The 23,626-nt window shown below is 35.3% G+C and overlaps 1 protein-coding gene across 1 annotated transcript; it reads right to left on the reverse strand.

Annotated features, from left to right (window-relative positions):
* Window positions 1-18,386: 18,386 nt before the first annotated feature.
* On the reverse strand, window positions 18,387-21,502 carry LOC141680995 (pentatricopeptide repeat-containing protein At5g04780, mitochondrial). Its single transcript, XM_074487061.1, has one exon. The coding sequence runs from the start codon at window positions 21,363-21,365 to the stop codon at window positions 19,515-19,517; it is 1,851 nt and encodes a 616-aa protein (XP_074343162.1). The 5' UTR covers window positions 21,366-21,502; the 3' UTR covers window positions 18,387-19,514.
* Between the last annotated feature and the right edge of the window lie 2,124 nt (window positions 21,503-23,626).

A 23,626-nucleotide genomic window follows, 5' to 3' on the forward strand; every position in this document is an offset into this window, starting at 1 on the left:
GAATATTAATAAATAATAAGCGGAGTCATAATACCTCGAATGAATATTATAAATAATATTCATTAAATAAAATAAAGGAGTCATACATCCTCAAATGAATATCCAATTAATAATCATTAAATAATATAAGCTGAGTCATAAGCCCTCGAATGAATATTCGAAATAATATTCATATAATAAAATAAAGGAGTCATAAGCCCTCGAATGAATATTCGAAATAATATTCATATAATAAAATAAATGGTTAAAGTTATCGAATAAACCTTATTCGATTAATAGTTTTAAAAACTATAACCATATATATATAAAAATATATATATATATATATACACAAAATCTACTCGGGATCCTCGACTCCCGGTTTTAGAAAATGTTTTCACCTTTGGGTCCCTATACTAAGGGTATATGCAAATTACCGCTATTCTCTAGCATAGGTATTATCAACCGAACCAACAGATATATATGGAAAGAATACGAAACAGGCATGCATACGTACCATATCACATGCTACAATATATCGCAAGAATTTGCTAATTTAACCATCATGCATCTATCACAAGATAATGCATATACAAGTGTATACATCACAACAACAGTATAACGGATAGAAAACTTGCCTGAGCGACTGGGGGTTACAAATGGCTCGGGACGAGTCTGGTAACCTATAAACAACAAGTAAGTTGGAATTAAACCAAAGTCACTTGTAAATCTATACTTTAACCAACTTAGACTCTAACGCTTGCTCTGCGCTTACTGATTCTCTTAAGTCACTCGAGTACCCTCGGCTCCACCATTTTTAATAATTTAACCATTACGAGTTTTAAGGCGATTCCTTCGCGAGTGTCTTACCAACTGCCTAACACACTTAGCATAATTGTTTCATACACTAATTAACCCTTTTTGGTCTTTAACCTATGTTTCAAAGTAAGGCGAGGGGTAAGGGTTCGTTCGCGAAACGTCGTTATTTAAAACGGTCGTTTCTCCTAAACCGTACATCGGAATCAAACGAACCACTCGTAACATGAACTATCTAAACATGGCAATGGTAAAAACCTAACAGTGAGCTCAAGGGTTCTGATGTTAAGAACAAAAAAGTCTACGGTAAATCGGGCATTACGACGGCTATATTTACGCGATTTCCCAATTTTATACCATTCCAATTCAACCATCAATCAATCCACAATCACTACCAAATCAAAACTCCATCCATACTACATCATAACAGCCCCAACAACTCAACATTAACAATTTATACTTATTCCCCACATGAACTAAAAGCTTTACTTAAGTTCTTTAACTAATTATCAAGATTTACAACTCCAAAAACACCACAAAACCAACTAATCTCTACAAACTCAACCAAACTTTAAACAAACAAGAATCATGCTTCACATATACTATATCAATCATATTCATTCCTAATTACTCAAAACTAAAGCTAGGGTTTGGAGTTTATACCTTCCTTGGAGAGTGGAGAATCAAGAGAATGGCTTGGAATCACCCTTAAAGTCCTTATCCAAGCTTAAACTAAACAAAACTTCAAGAACAAAAATTTTAGTTCTTGAAAAACACTATTCACCATCTTCTTCCATGATTTATTGGAAGAGATTGTGAAGGAATTAGAAGCTTAAACTCATGGGATAGCTATATCTATGCATAAGGAACCTTAGATAATTACCTCATGATTTAACAAAGCTTGGATCTTGGTTTTGGATTTTTCTTTCCTTTGAAAATGACAAAAGCCGAGAGCTAGGAAGAAGGAAATGAAAAGTTTGTGTTTTTTTGGTGAAAATGAGATGTTTGGCTTGGTTGGTTGATTATTGATTTGTTTTGTTTTTGGTTAATTACCTTAATAACCTTGTCTTTGTGTGGTTATAAACCAACCTCATCTCCTTCCTCCCTATGTCATGCTTATGTCATCATGTGATGTCATCCTCCCCTCTTTGTCCTCTTCTCATTGGTTGGATGACATCATCCCCTTTAATCTCTTTGATTAACTTCCTAATTGTTTGCCTAATGACCGCTGATCTGTTATACGGTTCGCTTAACTTTCGTTTTCGTTTATCGTTTGAGGGATCATACCCGGACCTTATTACTTAGGTTCCCTTAACCTTTCTCAATACATTAAATTCCTTTTTATGATCCTCAAATAAAATCCTTGAATTTAAATTCTTTTTATCCTGTTACCTTATACTCAATTCTTTTGATATCTGGTAGATTTCCGGGAAAAATCAAAGCGTTCGTAATTGGATTCTGACGATCTTTACATACACTTATATACCATATAGAGTACTAATAAAATCTCAGAATATCCATAACAGAACCCCTACATAGTGTGGCATGAAAAGTTTTCTCATTCAGCATAATCTGCAAAAATCACTATTCATAAGGGTTTCAAAAATTTCCAAAAATTTGGGGTTATTACAGTCTCCCCTCCTTAAAAGGATTCCGTCCCGGAATTAGATAGAAAATGAATAGGGATACTTTCTTAGCATTACACTTTCTAACTCTCGAGTAAATTTTCCCACATTGTGGTCCTACCACCACACTCTGCCTAGTTTGATAACCATTCTCCTAAGCACTTGTTCCTTTTCGATCTATAACCCTTTCTGGTTGCTCCCTATAGGTTATGTCTGGTTGCATGCCTATGCGCTAATATGCCCCTATTTATCTGGCATCCGAATTATACTTCCTTAACATTGATACGTGGAACATATTATGAACTTTGCTACAGGTTCGGGGGTAGGGATAGCTCGTATGCCAACTTCCCAATCCGTCGTAGTATCTCAAAAGGTCCAAGGTATCTTGGGCTTAGTTTTCCTTTCTTTCCAAATCTCATTAATCATTTCCAAGGGATACCTATAACATTACTAGGTCCCCTATTTCATACTCTTTGTCCTTTTGAGTCAAATCAGCATACCTCTTATGTCCATCTTGGGTTATCACCAGTCGTCCTCTGATTAGATCTATTATATCCCTGGTCCTTTGGACTACTGCGGGTCCGAGCATCTTGCGCTCTACAACTTCATCCTAACATAAGGGAGATCGACATTGTCTTCCCTCAAGGATCTCATAAGGCGACATCTCGATAATGACATAGGATCTATTATCGTAAGAAAACTCAATCCGTGTTAAGTGATCAATCCAAATTCTTTCAAGTCTATTGCACAGACTTTCATTATAACTTTTAGCATTAGAGCTTTTGCTTCTCAATACCCATTCTTCTCCAGTTCGTAATCGCTACTACCTTCCGTTCCTAATATTATACTGGTTATACTTTTGCTCGTTAGCGTTCTATAACCTTTTAATAACCACGTCAACCTTAGTATCACGAATGTGTTAGAATCGGAATACCACCGTACTGATACTACTTCCTTTAGTTGCTTCCATCTTCGAAAGCTTGATCCATCATATAGAAGTAAAGGAATTTGTTGAGAGATCACTATGATCATGAACACTTGTTCTATTGCATAGTTAGTACAGAAGGTGGCCAGCCTTTAGTACTTGACAAGCAATTAAACAATAGCTGGTATCCTACTCGGCTTCTATCACACAGATAGATAGTCATTCGGCAATACCTCCCCTTCTGGAAGGGTTGTTCTTCTCAGTTTATATGAAATGAAAAGAAGAGAAAAGAACGAATTGAAGAGAATTGTAAATATAAAAAAAATATACTGCCACAAAATATCTGGCTTGGAACCTACCTCTGAGCTATAGAGGTTTGTCATAGGAGAACAAAACATATATGTATTTATATCAACATCAAGTATTATAGCATCGTATTTCACATGCCTAAATATTTTTGCTATTCCGTCCATCATTCTATGGACCCATGCTCTTCCTCGAGCTTATACACAATCACCTTTGAAACTCCCTCGATATCGAAAATCGAATCTGGGATCTCATTCTAGACATCATAGTTACTAGAATTCTATGCTTGCACCGCAACCTTCCTCATATAGTAATACGACTCTCTTTTCATAAGAGGGAATAAATATTCTATAGGTAGATACTCTACTTAATTAGTCTATCAATGATAACTCATACACTACCACGACCCGATTAGTGGTACTCAATCTCAACATCCATTCCAATACAACTCTCACAGTTGTAATCAGCTCATTACTCGCAGAATCATTGCTGCTTTACTATGGTCCACTACTGACCTACTGTCGTCATTCACGTTCCATGAAATCTTAATATCTAACCATACGAAGTCCATACATGGCGTATCAAATCCTTCTAAGGAGGTAACATAATCACCATTCCTGATTCATGAAGAACACTTCTGATCCTGACATACATACATGACATGAAGCAGATAAAATTGCGGAAGAGTTTCAATCAAAGCAACGATAGCAGGTTAATACCATTCTTAATCATATGCCTTCGATAGAAGACTTAACTAAAAGGTTCATTTAGTCCTTTTGGAACATGGTCCAGGCTCATTCTCAAGATAGTACCTTCTAAGATAGATAGCCCGCTCATGGCGATTACACGAATTAAACCTTTACCAACTACTATTACGGTTGGGTATTGCACAGTCATCAAAAGGAATGTCAATCTTCCAAACCATAATACAACCTTCAGCTTTAACCATCATCACTGTATTCCTTTGGCACAAGCGCCTATAATTATCCTCTTACCTTTAAAGTGTCGGCCACCTCTTTGGCCCTTCCTGATAGTAAAATTTCCTTACAGTCAATGTCATTTTAACCACCTCCAAATAAATTTTCTACCTCATTTCAATCACAGCTTATGTGAAGATGTTTTCCTTAAAATCTGATGAGTAAAAAAAATCACCATTTTTCCATAAGTTATTGCCTCAGTCTTTAGAGGTTAATCACTGTCACGACTGACTCTCAATCATACTTAGAACACCTTTAATCTTAGGTCCTAATTGCCTGGAACAAATTCGACCTTTACTGGTTCGATCCATACTTTCTCGTGGTTTAAAACGTGCCCACCTGGCATTATTATAATTACGCCATATTTCCTTCATCAAAATTTCTATTCTTGAGAACTTTGAATATTACCTTTCTCCTTGTAAAACCTCTTAAGGTTATCCTTAAATCCTTCATCAGGTACACCCTAAGCACAGGGCATATCAAGATACCATTTATTAATACCAGAATCATTGTCTATATACTTCTGAAAAATTTCTCCATTGATCCTTAAAGGTTGTTATTACCTTAATCCTTTCCAATTCATACTGTCCAAACTCATACTATCCCTATTAAGGGTGAAATGCCAACCTTCATGCATTCCCCTAGGATTCATTTTAAGTTACCGATGTTCTATCCTTAATTCCACCTTTAAAAGGTACCTGCATCCTTCCATGGATAAATCAAGTCATATATCCCTGATAAGGGTGTCTTATTCAATCATTCCCACCTCGATAGTATATGTCTAATTTCACAATAACATTTGTATTCAAAATGAGGTCAATCAATATGGCCTCCAAAAGATAACAATGGTTATCCGCTTTTCTTGCCTAATTTGGTAACGATAACAAGGATGTTCTGGAAGATATTGGTCGTGTTCAACGTGAACCTCTTCTTAATAATTCCTTATTTACTTTTGTTGTTCATCTCAACAGTCACCTCAATGTTGGGATATCTTTCATACCTGGCGTCTCCCTTTCTGGGTATCGAGCCACCGGTCTTACACTTCACATTCTTGAAGGTCACTTCCTTCATCCAATTTTCCTAATTTCTTACTTCCTTGTCTCCTCAGTCTATCTGCGTCTCATTATTTATCCTTCGAATTATCTCAAGGTTTCCTCGAATCCTCCCAACTTACAGGGGATAAAATATATGTATCTTTTATGCCTTCACCCATCAATTTTAACCCATGGTGAATCACCCTCATCCTGACGAATGCATACTTTTCTATTTCTATTGCTACGAGTCTTTAGGGTTTCCTCATACCCAACTCCCTTATCATTCCTCAAACTCTATTGCCTTTATATTCCTTTCCACTTCAGTTTCTTTTTATTTCCCTTTCTCTTATCATTATTTCATGAACCAACACAACATAAGCATTGATTTCAAACATCTCGTCATTCTGGATTCGTGTCCTCAGAACGAATCTTGATAACTTTTACAACTTAGATTCATAATTCATCATACTCATCCGTTTTTGTTCTAGCTCCAAAGCTTTTACACTATCTCCTTATCTTTGGGAATTACTTTCCCGAAAACAATTGACTGAACTTTAATCAGTTTATTCTAACCCCTGGCTCCGTGCCTTTCTTGGTCTTTCACCAGTGGTGGCCCTTCTCTTAGGAGGGTAAGTGACAAAAACAGTCTTTTGTGATTCGTCAATCATTTAGAATCTCAAATGATTCCTATATTTCCTTTAGCCAGGCTCTTGCCTCGACTGGGTCAACCTGTTCCTTGGAACTCCGAGAGCTTAGCGACTTAAAGGTCATGAACGGATTTTCTACCGCATTGTTTCCTCAGGGTGGTGGTTGGGGATAATACTCTAAGTTCTGTCTAGAAAGGTCCATAAATTTTCGTATAGGAGTACCGTCTCGGGTCTCCTTTCCTTACTCGACTTCTGTTTCCTTAGTCTGAACATTCCCTCCTCCTCCCCATAATCGGGGTCCTTCTACATATTTTAAATCCTCATTTTCCACTTCATCATGTTATGGGTTCCTTCGATCTTGATGGCGACCTCCCTGACTATCACGTTCAGGGTTTGCTCTAAATCTTATTCCTCAAACTAGCTTTCATCTAAGATCTCATCTTTAAGCTCTTGAACATTTGGAACCCAAATTCTGTAGGAATACCTCATTATTACCTTTTCATCTTTCTCGGTATTAATCTCTTATCTATTTGTTGGCTCTCTGCCTTCATTCATCACTTTTTCTGGCACAATCTGTTCTTTTCCAATAATTTGAACTGTATTGCAATCTCAAACAGCTTTTTGGTACCGGCTCCAGTTACCTTCACTTCTATTTCCATTTTCTCAAAATCTCTTATAAACTCTATGTCATGCTTATGTCATCATGTGATGTCATCCTCCCTTCTTTGTCCTCTTCTCATTGGTTGGATGACATCATCCCCTTTAATCTCTTTGATTAACTTCCTAATTGTTTGCCTAATGACCGCTGATCTGTTATACGGTTCGCTTAACTTTCGTTTTCGTTTATCGTTTGAGGGATCATACCCGGGATCTTATTACTTAAGTTCCCTTAACCTTTCTCAATACATTAAATTCCTTTTTATGATCCTCTAATAAAATCCTTGAATTTAAATTATTTTTATCCTGTTACCTTATACTCAATTCTTTTGATATCTGGTAGATTTCCGGGAAAAATCAAAGCGTTCGTAATTGGATTCTGACGATCTTTACATACACTTATATACCATATAGAGTATTAATAAAATCTCAGAATATCCATAACAGAACTCCTACATAGTGTGGCATGAAAAGTTTTCTCATTCAGCATAATCTGCAAAAATCACTATTCATAAGGGTTTCAAAAATTTCCAAAAATTTGGGGTTATTCCAGTACTTATTAGATACTGATCACTGTGTTAAATTTTTATGCCATGATAACATGCAATTAACTTCTATGAATTCTAGCTGATAGCTGCATGTTAGAACTACTGATTATGTGTATAAGCTCTGCTATTAGTTAAACTTGCTTTGACTAATAGATTTTGACAGTAGTTGTTAAATTCTGATATTGGTCAAACTAGTGTTGACTGATAAATCCTGATAGTCGTAATTAAATACTGATAATGGTCAAACTTTGATTGACTGTTTTTGTAAAAATATTCAAATATTGCTTTAGTCAGTATTGTAATTACAAGGTTGAATTTAGCAGCAAATGGGTAAGTTTTCATGGTTACAGATGTTTACACGCTGACGTAAGGATATGAAACATGTTCGTTTGATGCATAACTTTATTCTCGGGAACTGTGCATGCAGTAACACGCGTTTACATGATTACTTTTACAGTCAATCGTATATTTCCACATGTTCCATTAAACTGAATTGTGTCTAAATTAGCGGAGTGATGTGTTATATAAAATCAATTTTTGATTTCAGATAATACTTTACTTATCTCTATTATTTTCTCTATGCTACTTTACCTTCCTCAAGCCGTAAACTCTGAAACCATAAATTCTTTTCGAAAATCTTTCATGAAAATTAACCATGACTTCACTTGCTGCTTCTAAATCATTTGTTTATGGTGGTGCAAAGTTTGTGACTAACCACTATTCTGCTATCCTGAATAAAAACAATGTGAAAGTTGATTTTCACATTTTTCAGGATTTTCTTAAATCCAGTGATATTGGGTTTGCTCTCACAGCTCCACCCACAATCTCTGGTGACCAGGTGTTTGCTATCTGGAGGGTTGGAGTCTATGATGATAGAGGAGCTAATGGAACTCCAAGTCTTGCATTTTAATTTGACAATAAGACAAGGATTGTGACTCCTCAAACTGTAAGGGATGCATTATAGTTGCCTACTCATACCTCCTATACTAGATTCATGGGGTATATTGAAGTGAAGTGATTCTTCACTGAGATAGACTATGACAAGGATTTGAAGAACCTTGGTCAATTAAAAAGAAATAGGCTCAGAAAGGAATGGAATTTCTTTTTCAACTACATCACAAAGGCTTTTAACAACAAATCTTCTAATTTTGATGCCTTGCCCATCATGACACAGCAGATAAGGTATTCTCTAAGTCATGGTTCACATTATGATTATGGTAGAGTAGTCTTGTCTTTTATTGGTGACATGATAAATGCTGATAGAAATATAGTATATTATGTTAGATTATGTCAATTGATTTTCAATGTTTATTTTCCTGATACCCCTATCCCCTCTAATCAAATAGTGTCAGTTTTTAAATTGACAAAAAGGGCTTTTTCTGACTTAATTTCACAGGATGAAAAGCGATTGAATTTAGCTCCTTTGAGGTTGCCATTGGTTGCTAGGAACTTGCTCTTAGCAAGGCTCCCCGAGACTTATGGTTTCCTTAATAGCCAGAGTGCTAAGCTACAGGAAATTACCATTGGAAACCCCCTGTAGTTCACCCAATCACAACAACCCATACACAAACCCAAACACAATTTGAACCACCACAACAATCTCAAACAGAAGCCATCTCAGGTGTCTCCCAAAAGACACTTGTTGTAAGAAGAAAGAAAGAATTGGTTAAGTGAGCTACAAATCCTGTTGTAGCTAAGTCAATACATGAAGCATCTCAAGTTCCTCATTTTTCTAAACCTTTAGAAATTGTCAAGAGGAAACTTGTGCTTGCAAGATTAGAATCAGATTCGAATGAGGACAATACTACCTTATCTTACAGATTTCCAAACCTTTCATCTGATTCTTCTCCAAGACCAGTTGTTCCACCAACTGAAGAGGGAACAGCTGATGATGCTAGTACAAGCCCGGGCCAAAGAAAAGAAGACTGGTCAAAGCATATTACAATCAGCACTTGCTCAAGATTAAACAGAAAATTGCTGAGGAGACACAAAGTGCATTAAATCCAAATTCTGAGTTCCAGACAACTGCTGAAGCACATGTCGAACTGTCTGATTCTCCAGTAAAGCAATATCACAACAGGTCAAGAGAATTCTCTCATGAGCAAGTAGAAGCTAGTGTCAAGAGGCTGCAAGGGAAAGGTCTTTTCCCTGGATCAAGCACACAAGAACCTGTATCTCAAATAGGTACAACAGCTACATCTCCTGATCCAATCCCACAAGAACCTGCACCTCACAGTGGTGCAGCAGATATTGAAGAACAAGAGCCTCTCATTGAAACTGCTCAGGAGTCTATCACTGTAATTGTGGAGAAGAGTACACAAGAACCTGGTTGTCAAAGTCATTCAACAACTCCTGATTCTCCAGCTACACAAGAACCTTTGCATCAAAGTTGTAATGAAGGCCTTACTTCTGCTGCAGTGACTCTTATTATAGATGTTGAAGGCAGAATTCATTCATCTCAATTGACTATAGATGTTTTATCAGTACCACCACTGAATGTCTGCACAGAAGCTGCATCTTCAGATTCACCAGGTATAAATACTGTTATTACTTTATCAGCATTAATTCTATATACTGATTTGGTATTTTCAGCATTTATATTTCATGTGTTTAAAATCCTGTTGGTATGATTATTTTTAGACCTTATTTAAGGACTACCTCTAGTTGTATGACCACGGATCACCCTTCCTTAGCAATCTCTTATTTCTGTAGGACAATCTTTCTGAGCTTTTCTGTGAGTTGTGTGAAAAAATTTAGCGAAAACAGAATTAAAGAGAGGAAGGATCCTTCCTGGCAAAAGGAGAGGTAGATGAGAGATAGGATTTAGTAATCCTTATGAGGAAGTCTGACTATTAAAAGTCATGAGATGTGTGGTGTGAGGAGTAGTGAGACTACTTTAAAAGAATAGAGATATTAAGTTTTACTTGTTATATGTTTGCAGGTGCACAGAGTACTAAAGAAACAGATGTTGAACAACAGTCTGTTGAACTTCAAATAAACTCTGATGTACCAAGTGATCTTAATCTCCTTGAAGGTCTAAGTACTGATACTTTCTTGCAGTCCATACTTTCTACTATTTCACCACATGAAACAATCCATGTTCTTGCTGAAAAATAGTCCATTCACTCTACTATTCCACCACCTGAAGTAATCCATGTTGTTGCTGAAGATGTAGTAGCACAACAGTCCATTCATAAAGTTTCATCCACTACAGGATCAGCAAAGCACTCTACAGGAACTGAGGTTATGGAAGTAAATTTAGAAGCTCCAGTTCATTTATCTACAATTCTTGAAGATGTGGAGTTAACTGTTGATAGTATGGAAGCTTCGGAAGCTGCTGGATCACATATTGCACCAATTTCTGATTCTATCTTAAATGCTAAAGCTAGTGATGAAGTTCAGCAGATAGTTCAAAATCCAGTTGCAAATGAAGAATCTAATCATGGTGAAGAAGCTGATGTTACAAAATGCTCTTATAGATCCTAAGGATGATCAAGCCAGATTGGAAGCTAGGCAAGTTCAAATGTCTGATCAACTTACAGAAATACAGAATTCAATGGAGCTTATTCTTTCTCTACTGCTTGGTGATGATTCCAAAAAGGGGGAGAAAATTGTCAAATCTAAATGCATGCAGCTGACATTGATAAATACTGATGATTGACATTGACAAATACTGATGATTAAAATCCTGATGGAGGTAATAAGGGGGGACAGAATGATAGTAAAAAGAGAAGAGGTGAAGAGTTAGTTGGAGTTAGTGGTTCATCAAAAGAAATCACTAGACTCAATCTAGACAAGGTGGAGAGAGTAAGAGAAATGAAAGAAGTGTTAGAGAATTGACTGTGACTACAACAATACAATAATCTTTACATGTCAAAACTGTTGATGAAGACCAAAGTATTCTGTAGATAGAAGTTGGTGCTTAAACAAGTCAATATCTTCAAACTCTGAAAGTGAAAGGCAGAAAGACAACTCTATTTTACAAGAATCCAAAGATTCAAGCATTTGACTTTAAGGTGAGTAGAAGAATCTTTGAAAGAGAAAATCCTAGAGTTGATCTAAAACATCTAAGGCAAATGGAGGAAGACTTCAAGAATTCCATGAAGACAGCAAATGTAGATATTACTGTTATCTCTCAAGTACTTTATGAAGATGATCATTCTAACAGACCAACCAAAGGTGTAATCATAAAGGAGGTAAGTCAGGCAGAGGATGAAAGATCTCTCAGATCCCAAGCTATCTTAACTGCTGACAGGAAGCTTAAAGGAAAAGAGAATATAGGAGCAAAGTCAAAGCTTTCAAAGCCAAAAGCCAAAGTTTTTGCAAAGAAGAAATCAGTATCTAAAGCAACTAAATCATAAATACTTATAGATCCAATCTATACAGTTGCTCAATCCTTTGATACTGATGAAATTACTGAAGAATAAGAAATCAGCCGAGCTCACCAAATAAGGAATATTTATGGAGCTGACTGGGCTGATAAATTGAAATTAACCTCTAACATTACTCAAGTTAAAGAAGAAACTGTTATTCAACCAATCACAACCTCTGATTCTACTCCTGTTGTTGATTTCTCAAACCCAATTCAGGCAGATTTATCAAATCCTGATTTTGAAGACATAGACTCTGATAACCCATAACTTACTTTTGAAGAAAAAAAGAAGCTACTATGGGGAAGTAAGAAACCAGCACCTAGAAGAGATTCTTCTGAAATATTAAAGAAGATTTATAGTGAAATTTCTCGATCTAGAAAACCTGGAATCACAAGTGGTCTTGGAAGATTAAATGCTGATGATCCATTTGTAGGAGATGCTTTGACTTTAAGAAAGCATTCTAATTTGACAGAAATTGAAGACAATGTAATGCTTGAAGACTTACAGAAGATCATATCGGTGCAAATTGTTATTGATCGTGCTGAAGAGAAAATAATATATTTTATGGAGTCTGGGAGAAGCTTAAGGTTGAATCAAGAACAGTAAAGAGACAAACCATGACAGAAATTGGAACTTATTGCTACAATTATCAAGGTAACTAATTCTGTAACTTCCAGATGGTCTGCATTTTATAAAGAACCTGATACAATTAAAGCAGAAAGATAGGCCTTACAAATCAAACTACATTCCAAAGTACATTAATCAAACTGAATATGCTGTTGATATGCCTATTGGAGGAGTCAAGATAGAAATGAGTTTAGGGACTAAAGTTTTAACCTTTAATCCTGATGGAAAGAAAATTGGATTTCTGAAGCTGGATGATCTATCTCTTGGGAATTCAAAGTTACATAATTTCAGGGCTGCCATCTATCAGAATGATGAATCAACAGATAAACTAAAGAAACATAAACTGAGGATGCAATGATATTTGGATGTAATGGAAGAAAATCTGCTGAGGAAGTTTCTTGAAGATTTTTCAGACTGTGTTAGAGTTCAGAATGAAGATTAAAGTCTGATATTCACTAAAGTAAGAAAAAATATGCTTACTTGATTTCTGCATTTAGATAGTTTTGACATCATCAATTGGAACTTGTACATATTGCCATAATGCACAAGTTGGGGGAGATTGTTAGATATAATTGATTATATCAGCAGAAACTATCAGAAATTCATATCAGGACTTATATCAGTATTTACTGAAGAGTGACGTCATCAGTACTTATATCAGTACTTGATGATCAGCAGATAATGTCATCAGGATTTGTCACTTCAGTAGATATTCGAGAAGGAAAAAGAAAGCAGGAATTCAAGGCAGTGAAGGACTTTATCTCAGAAGCAATCATACATGGATAGGTTTCCTTATTGTAACTGAATATGATTCCTAATTTGATTGTGTAGCTTTACTCTATATAAAGCACATATTAGGTTCATGTTATATGTATTGCGAACATTGTTATATCATTCGCATAACCTAGCAGCTCTCACGTTTATAATCAGTTTTTATCCGTTAACATAAAAACTGTTGATTCTGTTAAAATTTTGTCAAATTGATTGCATAAACTGTATTCACCCCCCCCCCTCTACAGTTGATTACGGACCTAACATATAACATTACATAGATTAGTCAACCACCGTATACCAGAATCTGCCAAACAGCACCAAACCTCAATTGGAATGTCATCTAGACCTACTGATTTGCCCTTACCCATCAGACACAAGGTAATTTTCACTTCTTCTTGAGTAATATCCTGACTACCATCTTCAACCTCCACAATTTGAGTGTTCTCAGGATCCAAAATAATGTCCCTTCTTCTGGCAGCGTTAAATAAGTCACAAAACTATCAACCCTACCTCGCTTTAATATCTGTGTCATGCAATAAAACATGATCATCCTCGTCTTTGATATATCGTATCGAACTAAGATCCTGACGACGCTTATTACGTGTTTTCGCAAATTTAAAAACTTCATTTACTCCATCTTTGGTATTCAGACATCGATACATATCCTGATATGCCTTAGTTTTCGCTTCCGCAACTTCCTTTTTTGCCCTTGTTTTGACAACTTTAAACAGTTTCTTCTTTCTAAGCATGTTCGCTCCCTCGGGACATGACATTAACTCCATAAAACAGTTCTGCTTGAACCGCACATGCACTCGAACTTCGTCATTCCACCAACAAGACTCTCGAGAAGCATTTATTTTAGTTGATGTCACGCCTCACGTTCGTTTTGCTACATTTCTAATAGAGTTGCCATTGAAGACCAAAATTGTTCGACATCTCCCTCGTAACTAAAATAACTTTGAAGCAACTCCCGAAATTATTCTGCTTTCAACCCTGTCAAATTTCGCCAAAGAACTCTTGGTGTTGCAAGCTTTATTCCATTTACCAATGGAATCCGAATAGATAAATCAAGAGATAGTACCCGGTGTTGTGAGGCGCACACAGCTTTTGGAAAAATCTGACAAATCCTTACATAAACAGGCATCTATACGACGGAGAAGAAAATAATCGATCTGAGAGGTATGGCCCCCTCCTAAAAATAATCAAATTATCATCACGCTTCTGAAACCAAACTAATTAAAGTTAGGGCTAGGGGCCCTAAATCCTAAAATTTAAACTCTAATTATTAATATTTTTTAATATTTTAAGGTTCATAATTCTCAATTTGAGTTTTAAAAATATTAAAATACTTTTTTATATGAATAATATACGAACAAAATATTTTTTAAGTAGCGTTTTAAACTTTAAAATAAAACATTATCTATTATTTTAGGTATAGAAAAATTAAAAAAATGTAAAACGCTAGTTGCTCTAAAACAACAATTGAATTGTCGTTTTGATATTTTCTTTTAATTTTTGAAAAAAATAAAAAAGAAAAATGGAAGACCAACTTGAGTTTTTGCTCCCAAAACATTATTGAAACTGTGTTTTCAATTTATTTATTTACAAAAAAAAAATGTTAGACACAATTGTGTTTTTGGTTAGTAAAAAGTGGAAGTCGAGACTGACATTTGGGGTAATTTTTCTATGAAATAATATTTGGGTCAACACTCCATTTATGATGATATATTATTTATTTATTACAATTTTTAATTAGTGTTATGGGTCTTTGAGGGAGTCTGTCACCACGTAAGCTCTTCTATTTTTTTGAAAGTGTTTGACCACGATAGCAGTGGATTTGGGCAGTTATGTCTTTATAAATTAATATCTGTGTAATTTCCCACGAAAGGGTGTGAATTGGGATGATGAAATTGTAGAAATATTTGACGAGCTGCTAGACGTTTCCACAGGTTTCAAAACAGAATTGCAATATTTTAAAAGTTGCGGGTTGGGAGGAATGAAAGACCAAAACCAAAAATGCATATTAATGAAAGAATAAAAAATATATTGAATTTGTACGAGCTAAAGACATGTTTAAATAACAAATGGAAGTCATGTGTAGGTTTGTAGCAGATCAGTGTAAGAAGTAAGAACCATATATGCCAGTACTGTAGCTGGCTGCGACATTAAATCCAGAGTTAAATGCAAATTATGTACCTCAAAGTTACATTCTTTTGCATTTTGTGTAGATGACAAGAACTTGTTGTGGTTTCCAACTAGGTGAGACTTGTGTAACTCTCTCAAAATTCATTTAACACCATGAAAAGGTAGGGGCATTTGCTATCATTCCAATCGCAATGGTGCCGTTTTGCTATAAAATGTATATAATTACTGTTCTTCATCCACAAGTTCACTATAACCCTAAAATATTAATGCAGTAATTGTCCTTAGCTACGATGGAGACACCTAACTGTTCATAAAAATCAAATCAAATGTACAGAACCAAGTCAAAATATGAGGGAGGCAAGGGATTGAACAACCGAATAGTTAACCTTATATATAAAGAATTCTAAAGAGAAAAATGTGTAATGTTCAATTTTAGAAATATAGAGAAAGTATTGCAGTAGCATGTAATTCCAGAAATACATGTTCAACAACTAACCAAGAATTTTTAGTTCCTGTTACAAGAACCAAGTTAAACAAGCTCCCAAAATGGTATTACAGATATTTTGAGGATGTGTGCATGACTCTTAACCACATGAAAACATAAATGAAAAAATAAGAGAGCACAAGCATGCCAATATGAAATCAGTCACAACTCTATCTACAAAACTTAAGCATTAATAAAAGGCAACTCACTTTATAACAGCTACAAGGATGAATCTAATGTTTCTGTGCTCCTGCAACTGCCCCTAGCTTTTCCTCACTTGATAATACATGATGAACAACTCTGGCACTGTCTATGTCAATCTTTACGCAATTGCGATAAGTTGCACCACATGAGTAGTACTCTCTCTTATCATGATACAAGGCACTTTTGTTGTATGAGAATACGACCTATAAATTTAGCAAAAAAAAAAAGAATACAACCTATAATATAACATATGATGTGTAAAATACATGCTCTTTTCGATCTGGTGCGTCAAACTTCTGAACGTACAAAACAGAGAAAAAAACGGACAATGATATAAGTCATTTCTTAGTTCTTAACTCTTCATGAACTGAAAGAAGAAGCATGGTACTGGGCCACTGGACATGTGAATAGTAACCAATTTATTTGTACATTGGTCTATTGTAATTATAAGTAGTATGTTATGAAAACTGTGAATAGGTAGACAAACAGAGGTATAAGCATATTTCTCGTGAAGTGATAAAATATCAATAGTGTATAATGAATGTACAAAGAGTGAAGCAATGCATTTACAATTTGAATATCCTGCCATGCAAGGGCATTTTAGCACATTTTATGCGACTTATTCGGCATTGAACAAAAACCAAGTAAATAAAGGCTATAAAAATTGAAGTGTTCTTAGAGAAGATATATAGGGACTAAATAAATTTACACCTTGTCAAAATGTTTGTTTTTCTGGTCAGCACTGCCAAATACTCCATATTAAAGATGGTTCAATCAGTACCCTCTTTCTTTTTCTTGTTTCATTTGATATGATCCAAAATTAATCCTAAAATCATTTTTAGTGTTTATAAAAAACAAAATCTTTAACATACTAATTCACTTTTGTCAACAGCTCACCAAATTGAGGTAAGTTGTCTACATGTCACATCACCATATCTACACCCGCAAAACAGAAACCGATTTTGAAGAGTTCGTTAGTTTGGTGTATAATGTTCATTTACCACTATTTTACAAAGAAAGTCAAATTAATTTAACAAACTTGATTTTCACGAGAGTTCTGATTGACATGCTTTAATTTAGAGAAGAGGTTACTTTCAAGTATTAAAGTAATATCTATCTTCACGTAAGCTACCCCAGTCCAAGCTATCCTAAAGAGGATACCCTAACTGGTGTCAGAAATGAACATGTTGTTAGCCGTAAAGTGTAGCCTATACTGTAGTCAATCAGGCCATACATGGAATTCTTTCAAATAAATAACTACTTGCAAGCAATTAACTCAAATAAATCATCCATGTGTTATTTGTAAATAATTATATAACTAGCGGAAGGACATCATAGCTAGACTATGGACACCTCTAATAATGACAAAGCCAGCAAGGAATTTTTGTAATAATTAGTATGTGGGAAGTGTTTGTTGCCTTCTTGCACATATATTGCAATAGATTTTCCCAGAAAATTCCTTGTATGACATCTCTAATTTGCATTAAAACGTTGCATAAGATTCGCAAAACTGAACATTCTAATTAAGGGACTAAACAAATATGTTTTGTTTTCAGTCTGCTTGTCTTGTTGAAATAACCAGAACTATGCAAAACTGTTTGCTTCTCCGATGTTCGTTTTAAACCAAAAAGGACAAATGTAAGACAGTGGGAAATTTTATCATACAAATTACTTAATTTCATATAGGCATTATCATTGGCTACCTTAATTTGTTACTATGTAGGTAGTATTGTATGTATATACTTACCAGGAAGAATGCAATGAATAATTTATCACAGTAGTCATATATTAATTGATGTTGGTAAGTATATAGCTCCATTGTAATGCAAAACGACACACAATAGTAACTCCACAGGATTCGTCTACGCAGCATACAAATATAATTATGTACGAGGAGGAAGAATAGCAGTGGAACTTCTTTAGCATTTGATACTTACGCGAAACTGGGACTTTAATATGGTCTAGAAATAACTTACAGATAGTTCAACATGTTAAAAGATGCCAAAATGTCACAACTGCAGTCACACTGAGCAGATTCATCAACGGACTCAGAAGCCTGTGTGTGCGGACAAGCAACATCACTTGCGGCATCCTTTTCTTACCCACCTCATCATGGTTATCTTTTGTCAGTCAATCAGAAGAAAGCTGTGCCAAAAAAAATAAAAAATTCGGAAACTGATAAAATAAATTCACTCGGATCTTTCTCTAACCAGCATCTTTAGAATTAACTGTAACTGGTGCTTCAGGTTTTAGTTAAAGAGAAAAAATCGGTGCTTCATATCAATTTATAAACACTACATTTGCGTGAAATACAGAGTGATGGGGCTATATATATTACCAAGGTTAACCTGCAAGAACAAATGTACATAATAACAGAAGCGAAACGTTTAAATGTTGTACATTCTTCTCCATGTCCTGCATGGCTTTTTCAAGAGCTATCATCTGTATTATAGAGTTAGAAGGCGGTTCATCAAATATAGATTATTTTCGAAAAATCTTAGAAGATAGCCTTTCTTTGGAAGCCCCTTTGATAATAACATCTAGCCACCTACATCAAAACTGCAGGAAATATATAGATGTAGGCCATGCAAACTATCCATATCAGTTTTTTGGTACCACAGAAAAAACAATAAAATACACTAATCTGGAGCAACAAGGGTAGATACTTACCTGACTTGTCAAAGTTCTGAAGACCAGCTTCTCTGTATAAAGCTAACAAACATCCGAAAGATGCAAAACAAACTCGCACAACAGATAAAAGCCAACAAGGCCTTGTATACAGATGCAGATCGAGTAATCCATCTTTACTCTAATAACTTAATAGGAAGATAATGTGTCACCAATTGCAGAAACTATGTCGACGATTGTAAATTCATCCGGACATTTGACAAAACACATTGTCACATGCCCTTGGGCCTTGGATACATGTCTGAATAGTGCAGGAAACACGGGAAAGATGCCTTACAACCCATATTCAATGCTCGGTAGGCTGTTTTGACCGTTTGGTTTCGAGGAGCGTAAAAGATTAGGAAGTGTAGAGGTGTTGTTATGGGTATACCGTACACACAGGTACAAATGCTTTACAGATAATTGAAGGTTACACTTCTATTATATCGACGACATTGAATAAAATGATTCACGGAAGGGTATGTTATAGTATTATATATAAAATAGATGTACCTTCACCAATACCATAATACAGGACTAGAAGTACGAAGACAGCTCGCTCTTAACAAGTAGTTTTCATGTATATATTATGTTGATATTCTGTTATCACGAAATTTCTGAAACATAACAATTAATTACTAAATTCAAATATTACCACGACTTCATGGTAAAATTTAGAATAAACACACCAAAAGTATAATTTACAAGTCGATGTGAATATAGAAGTTACCAAAATTCCCTGCAAGAACAACTTCCATTTTCAAAATGGTGAAACCGATTATTATCCCTAACAATGATCTTTCTTCCAGTAATACTCGACGCAAGCTTCATAAACAGGTGACAATCTCCACAAATTCTAAGATTCTTCATAATCCTGACTGGAGCACAAGAAGGCAAGCATAATAGCCCAAATGCAAGTGCTAGCTTTTCACTGTGGTGCCATAGAAGTTGCTCCTTCCTATAGTCTTCTACGTTATGCAAGTCGTGTTTGGTCTCACCTCTGTAACCAAGCTTCTTCATTTCCTCTAATAAATCCTCTAATTTACAATAAATCAGAGAAATTTGAGGATGGCTTCTTTCTCCAACCATGAACGTGTGTACCCTGTCCTTGGATGCAATCCAGCTCTTGCCTCGTTCTTTCTTTGCTTCACTGTCTTTAAGTAACTTCCTAGCCGATGCAACTTCCTCCCACCTTTTATCAGCAGCATATATGTTTGAAAGTAAGACATGGTTGCCTGCATTGTGAGGTTCAATCTCAAATAACTGTTTTGCAGCAACCTCTGCCAACTCAACATTCCCATAAACTCGGCAGGAGGCTAAAAGTGAACCCCACATGGAAGCTGTAGCATCAAAGGGCATGTCGTCTATCAAATCCTTTGCTTCATAAATCAATCCTTTCCGACCAAGAACATCAACCATGCATGAATAGTGATAAACATTCGGTGACACATTATGTTCCTTTGTCATCATCTCGAAATACTTCCTTCCTTTGTCAACCATACCCATATGGCCACATGCTGATAAAACTGAAACAAAAGTTACTTCATTTGGGCGTAAGCACATCTGTTGCATTTTTTCGAACAATACCATGACTTGTATGGAGCAAGCGTGTCTAGAGAAGCCAGAGATCATTGCATTCCACAAAACGACATTCTTAAATTCTGCACCAGAGAATACAGAGTATGCATCTCTTATGCTTCCACATTTAGCATACATGTCTACAAGAGACGATACAACAAAAACGTTTGCATAAAAACCAGATTTACGTAACAGCGCATGCACTTGATTGCCTTCAATTAAACCAGCTAAAGCTGCGCAAGCAGAGATGACAGAAGAATACATAAACTGATTATGTTCCAAGCCAGTAACCCGTGCTCTGTGAAACAACAATATCGCCTCTTCATAAAACTCATTCTGCACATATCCCGCAACCATTGAACTCCACATGACATCAGTCTTTTCAGACATCGACTCAAACACCAAGATAGAATCCGTAATAAAGTTACATTTAGCATAAACATCAACTAAAGCAGTAGCCACAAATGGATTTGAATCAAAGGATGCCTTGAGCGAAAAAGCATGCAACTGCTTACACTCCAACACAGCAGATTTGGCTGCACAAGCACAAAGAACACTTGAAACCGTAAACTGGGTAGCTGCTTCCCTTGGCATCTGCATAAAGAGTTTAAAAGCATCACTCTCAATACCATTTTGTGTATATGCACCAATAATAGTATTCCATGAAACAGGGCTTCTTTCAGGCATTTGATCAAACAAATGACGGGCCTGATTAAGAAGCCCGCATTTAGAGTACATATTAATGAGCATGTTTGAAGTTAATGTATCGATTTGATGGCCAAGCTCAATAATTTGAGCATGGCAAGCAGTGCCTTGCCTGATTGACCTGTTTTCTGCACATCTTTGTACGACTTTTTGTAAACGTGATATGTGAAATGAGTTGTTATCATGTAGAAATATAACAGAGGATGCGGCTGATAAGTTCCTCCACTGTGAACCATGTGCATTACAAATTCTATTCACCAATCTCATTTCGTATCCTATCATCTCACCAATCATATCTGTACAAAACACTCATATTATATTGTAAAAGGACGGACGGTGCGAGGTTAACTATCTTTTTTTAAAATGTGTATCCAAGTTTTTCAAAATAATGGATGATTAAAGTTTGACTTATATTTTTAGAGTTTTTTGGAAGACCATAAATTAAAGATTATATTGCACTTTTTACCCACTTCAAACAAAAAAGTACTCATATTAAGTATGGTGACGGACAAAAATTGACCCAGCGTCGTAATTCGAAGCCCATTTTCATATTTGGGGGTAAACTGCCATCAACTTAAATGATATTACTAGTTAAACGCTTGAAGCAGCTAATAATGTTAGAAAACAAGTATCTAACGGGGTCAATGATTATTTTAAAAAAATTTGGTTGATTTTTGAAAATTTGGAATCAAAACTCTAAAGTATCACATGTAAAATGATTTAAGTAAATAAAAATAATTTAGGCTAACTTGCTTTCTATAAATAAAGTAAACTGTTATTATAACTCCAAAAAAAATAATGATGTTTTTCTTGATTTCTACTCAAGAACAAACTATTGAGAATGAAGAAATAACAAAATCAAATATATTATGTTACATACAAACTAAAGATGAGATGTGCACACTTCAGACCTAATTCTTGATGATAGTAAAATACATAGCATAATTATTTATGTCATTTTGAGCCTATAATGGCTAATCATCTCAAAACGATAGCCGTTGAAAGGTAACCCATCAAATGATGAGATTTTTTTAATATTTTATGTGAGATATTTATTTAGTTAATGTTATTCATTTAGAAGTTATTTTGATTCAGTAGATAATCTAGAATATGGTGTTTAATTATGAATAATTGATTGTATGTAATTATGTATAAGTGAAGTAAGTTATCAACTGCTAAATAAATCCACACACCATTAACAGCTAATTACATCAATCCATCAATGGTTATTCAGTCACTTTCAACGGCTAAAGTAATCACTTTCAGGATTTGACAGTGGTCAAATCCTGATTCTAACAAAACACATGGGTTGATTGCAATCTCAGGAAAGAAATGGAAGTCAAGACAAATTTTGTATGTGATCTTGGATTTTGAAGAAAAAAATATATTGTTTATTTTGATATATGAAAAATTAGAGGGATATTCAAAGTAACATGTCAAGATAAAATCAAACCTCATTCGTCAAGTCTTACGGGAAGATCGCAAAAGCAATCTTACCGGACCTAGAAGATTGTGTTATGCGTTGTCTAGTAAAGATTGTAACTTGGTGATATATAAACCAAGTAGTAGCAATAGTATCTCTAGTTTTTAGAGTGTTCATTTTTAGATAAAATTATCTTGAGAGAAACACTAGTTGAGCAACATTGAAACTGTATGTATAACTCAACAATAAAGGTTTGGATAACTCAGCATAGAACAAAGGATTTTGAAATAATCTATATTCCATTAGAATCAGTACAGATTGTTTATTGGGCATATATACAAAAGGTTTTGGTAGCTACAATGAAGAAGAGGTCAACAGTGATCCGTATGAAGTTCATTAACATGTTCAGGTATCGGAAGAATAAGGTTGGAGTCATTCGAAACAGTTATCAGGATCGGTGTGAACACCTCAAGAATTCTTATTGTAGTTGTTTATATATGATAAAAGACTTGACAATGATTTGAGAAGATACAGTACGAAGGTCTGGAAGCGAAACCAGTCACCTGTGAATCAGACCAGTGCACTAGGTGTCAGTGATTCGTGAAAAAAAACTAAGTATTATCATAAGAACGATTGTTAAATGTGGATTTGTATCCGGGAATACATGTTTTATGATTCAGACGAAGATTAAAGAGAGAAGACTTGAAGACATGACAGTTTTGGGATTGCAATGCTCTATAAAATCTAAGTCAAAGTGATCACTGCCTTAAATAGAAGTCACCCTGGTGAGTAGATTGAATATCAGAAGTAATATCCTGGTAATACAGTTCAATATTTAATTATTGGAACTGATCTTGACTTGGTACGAGTCTCAAGGAATAAACAAGAGCAAAAACAAAATCAGAAGTGCATGTATGCACCCCTTGGTCGCCAGTTTGCATGCATGGGAATAATTTTAAGTCAAAAATAACTCCCTAGCCTTACTAGAATGCATGGGTCGCAAGTAAGAAGTAGGAGGTGAGAGAAGATTACATCCCATGTGCTGCAGGCCTTCCAGAATCTTTTCTATGGCTTCCAAGGTGATCAAGGTCGCAACTTAGCTCTTCCAAGGTGATCTAGGTCGCAAGTAAGA

Source organism: Apium graveolens, chromosome 8, assembly GCF_009905375.1.
Source record: "Apium graveolens cultivar Ventura chromosome 8, ASM990537v1, whole genome shotgun sequence".
Lineage (NCBI taxonomy): Eukaryota > Viridiplantae > Streptophyta > Magnoliopsida > Apiales > Apiaceae > Apium > Apium graveolens.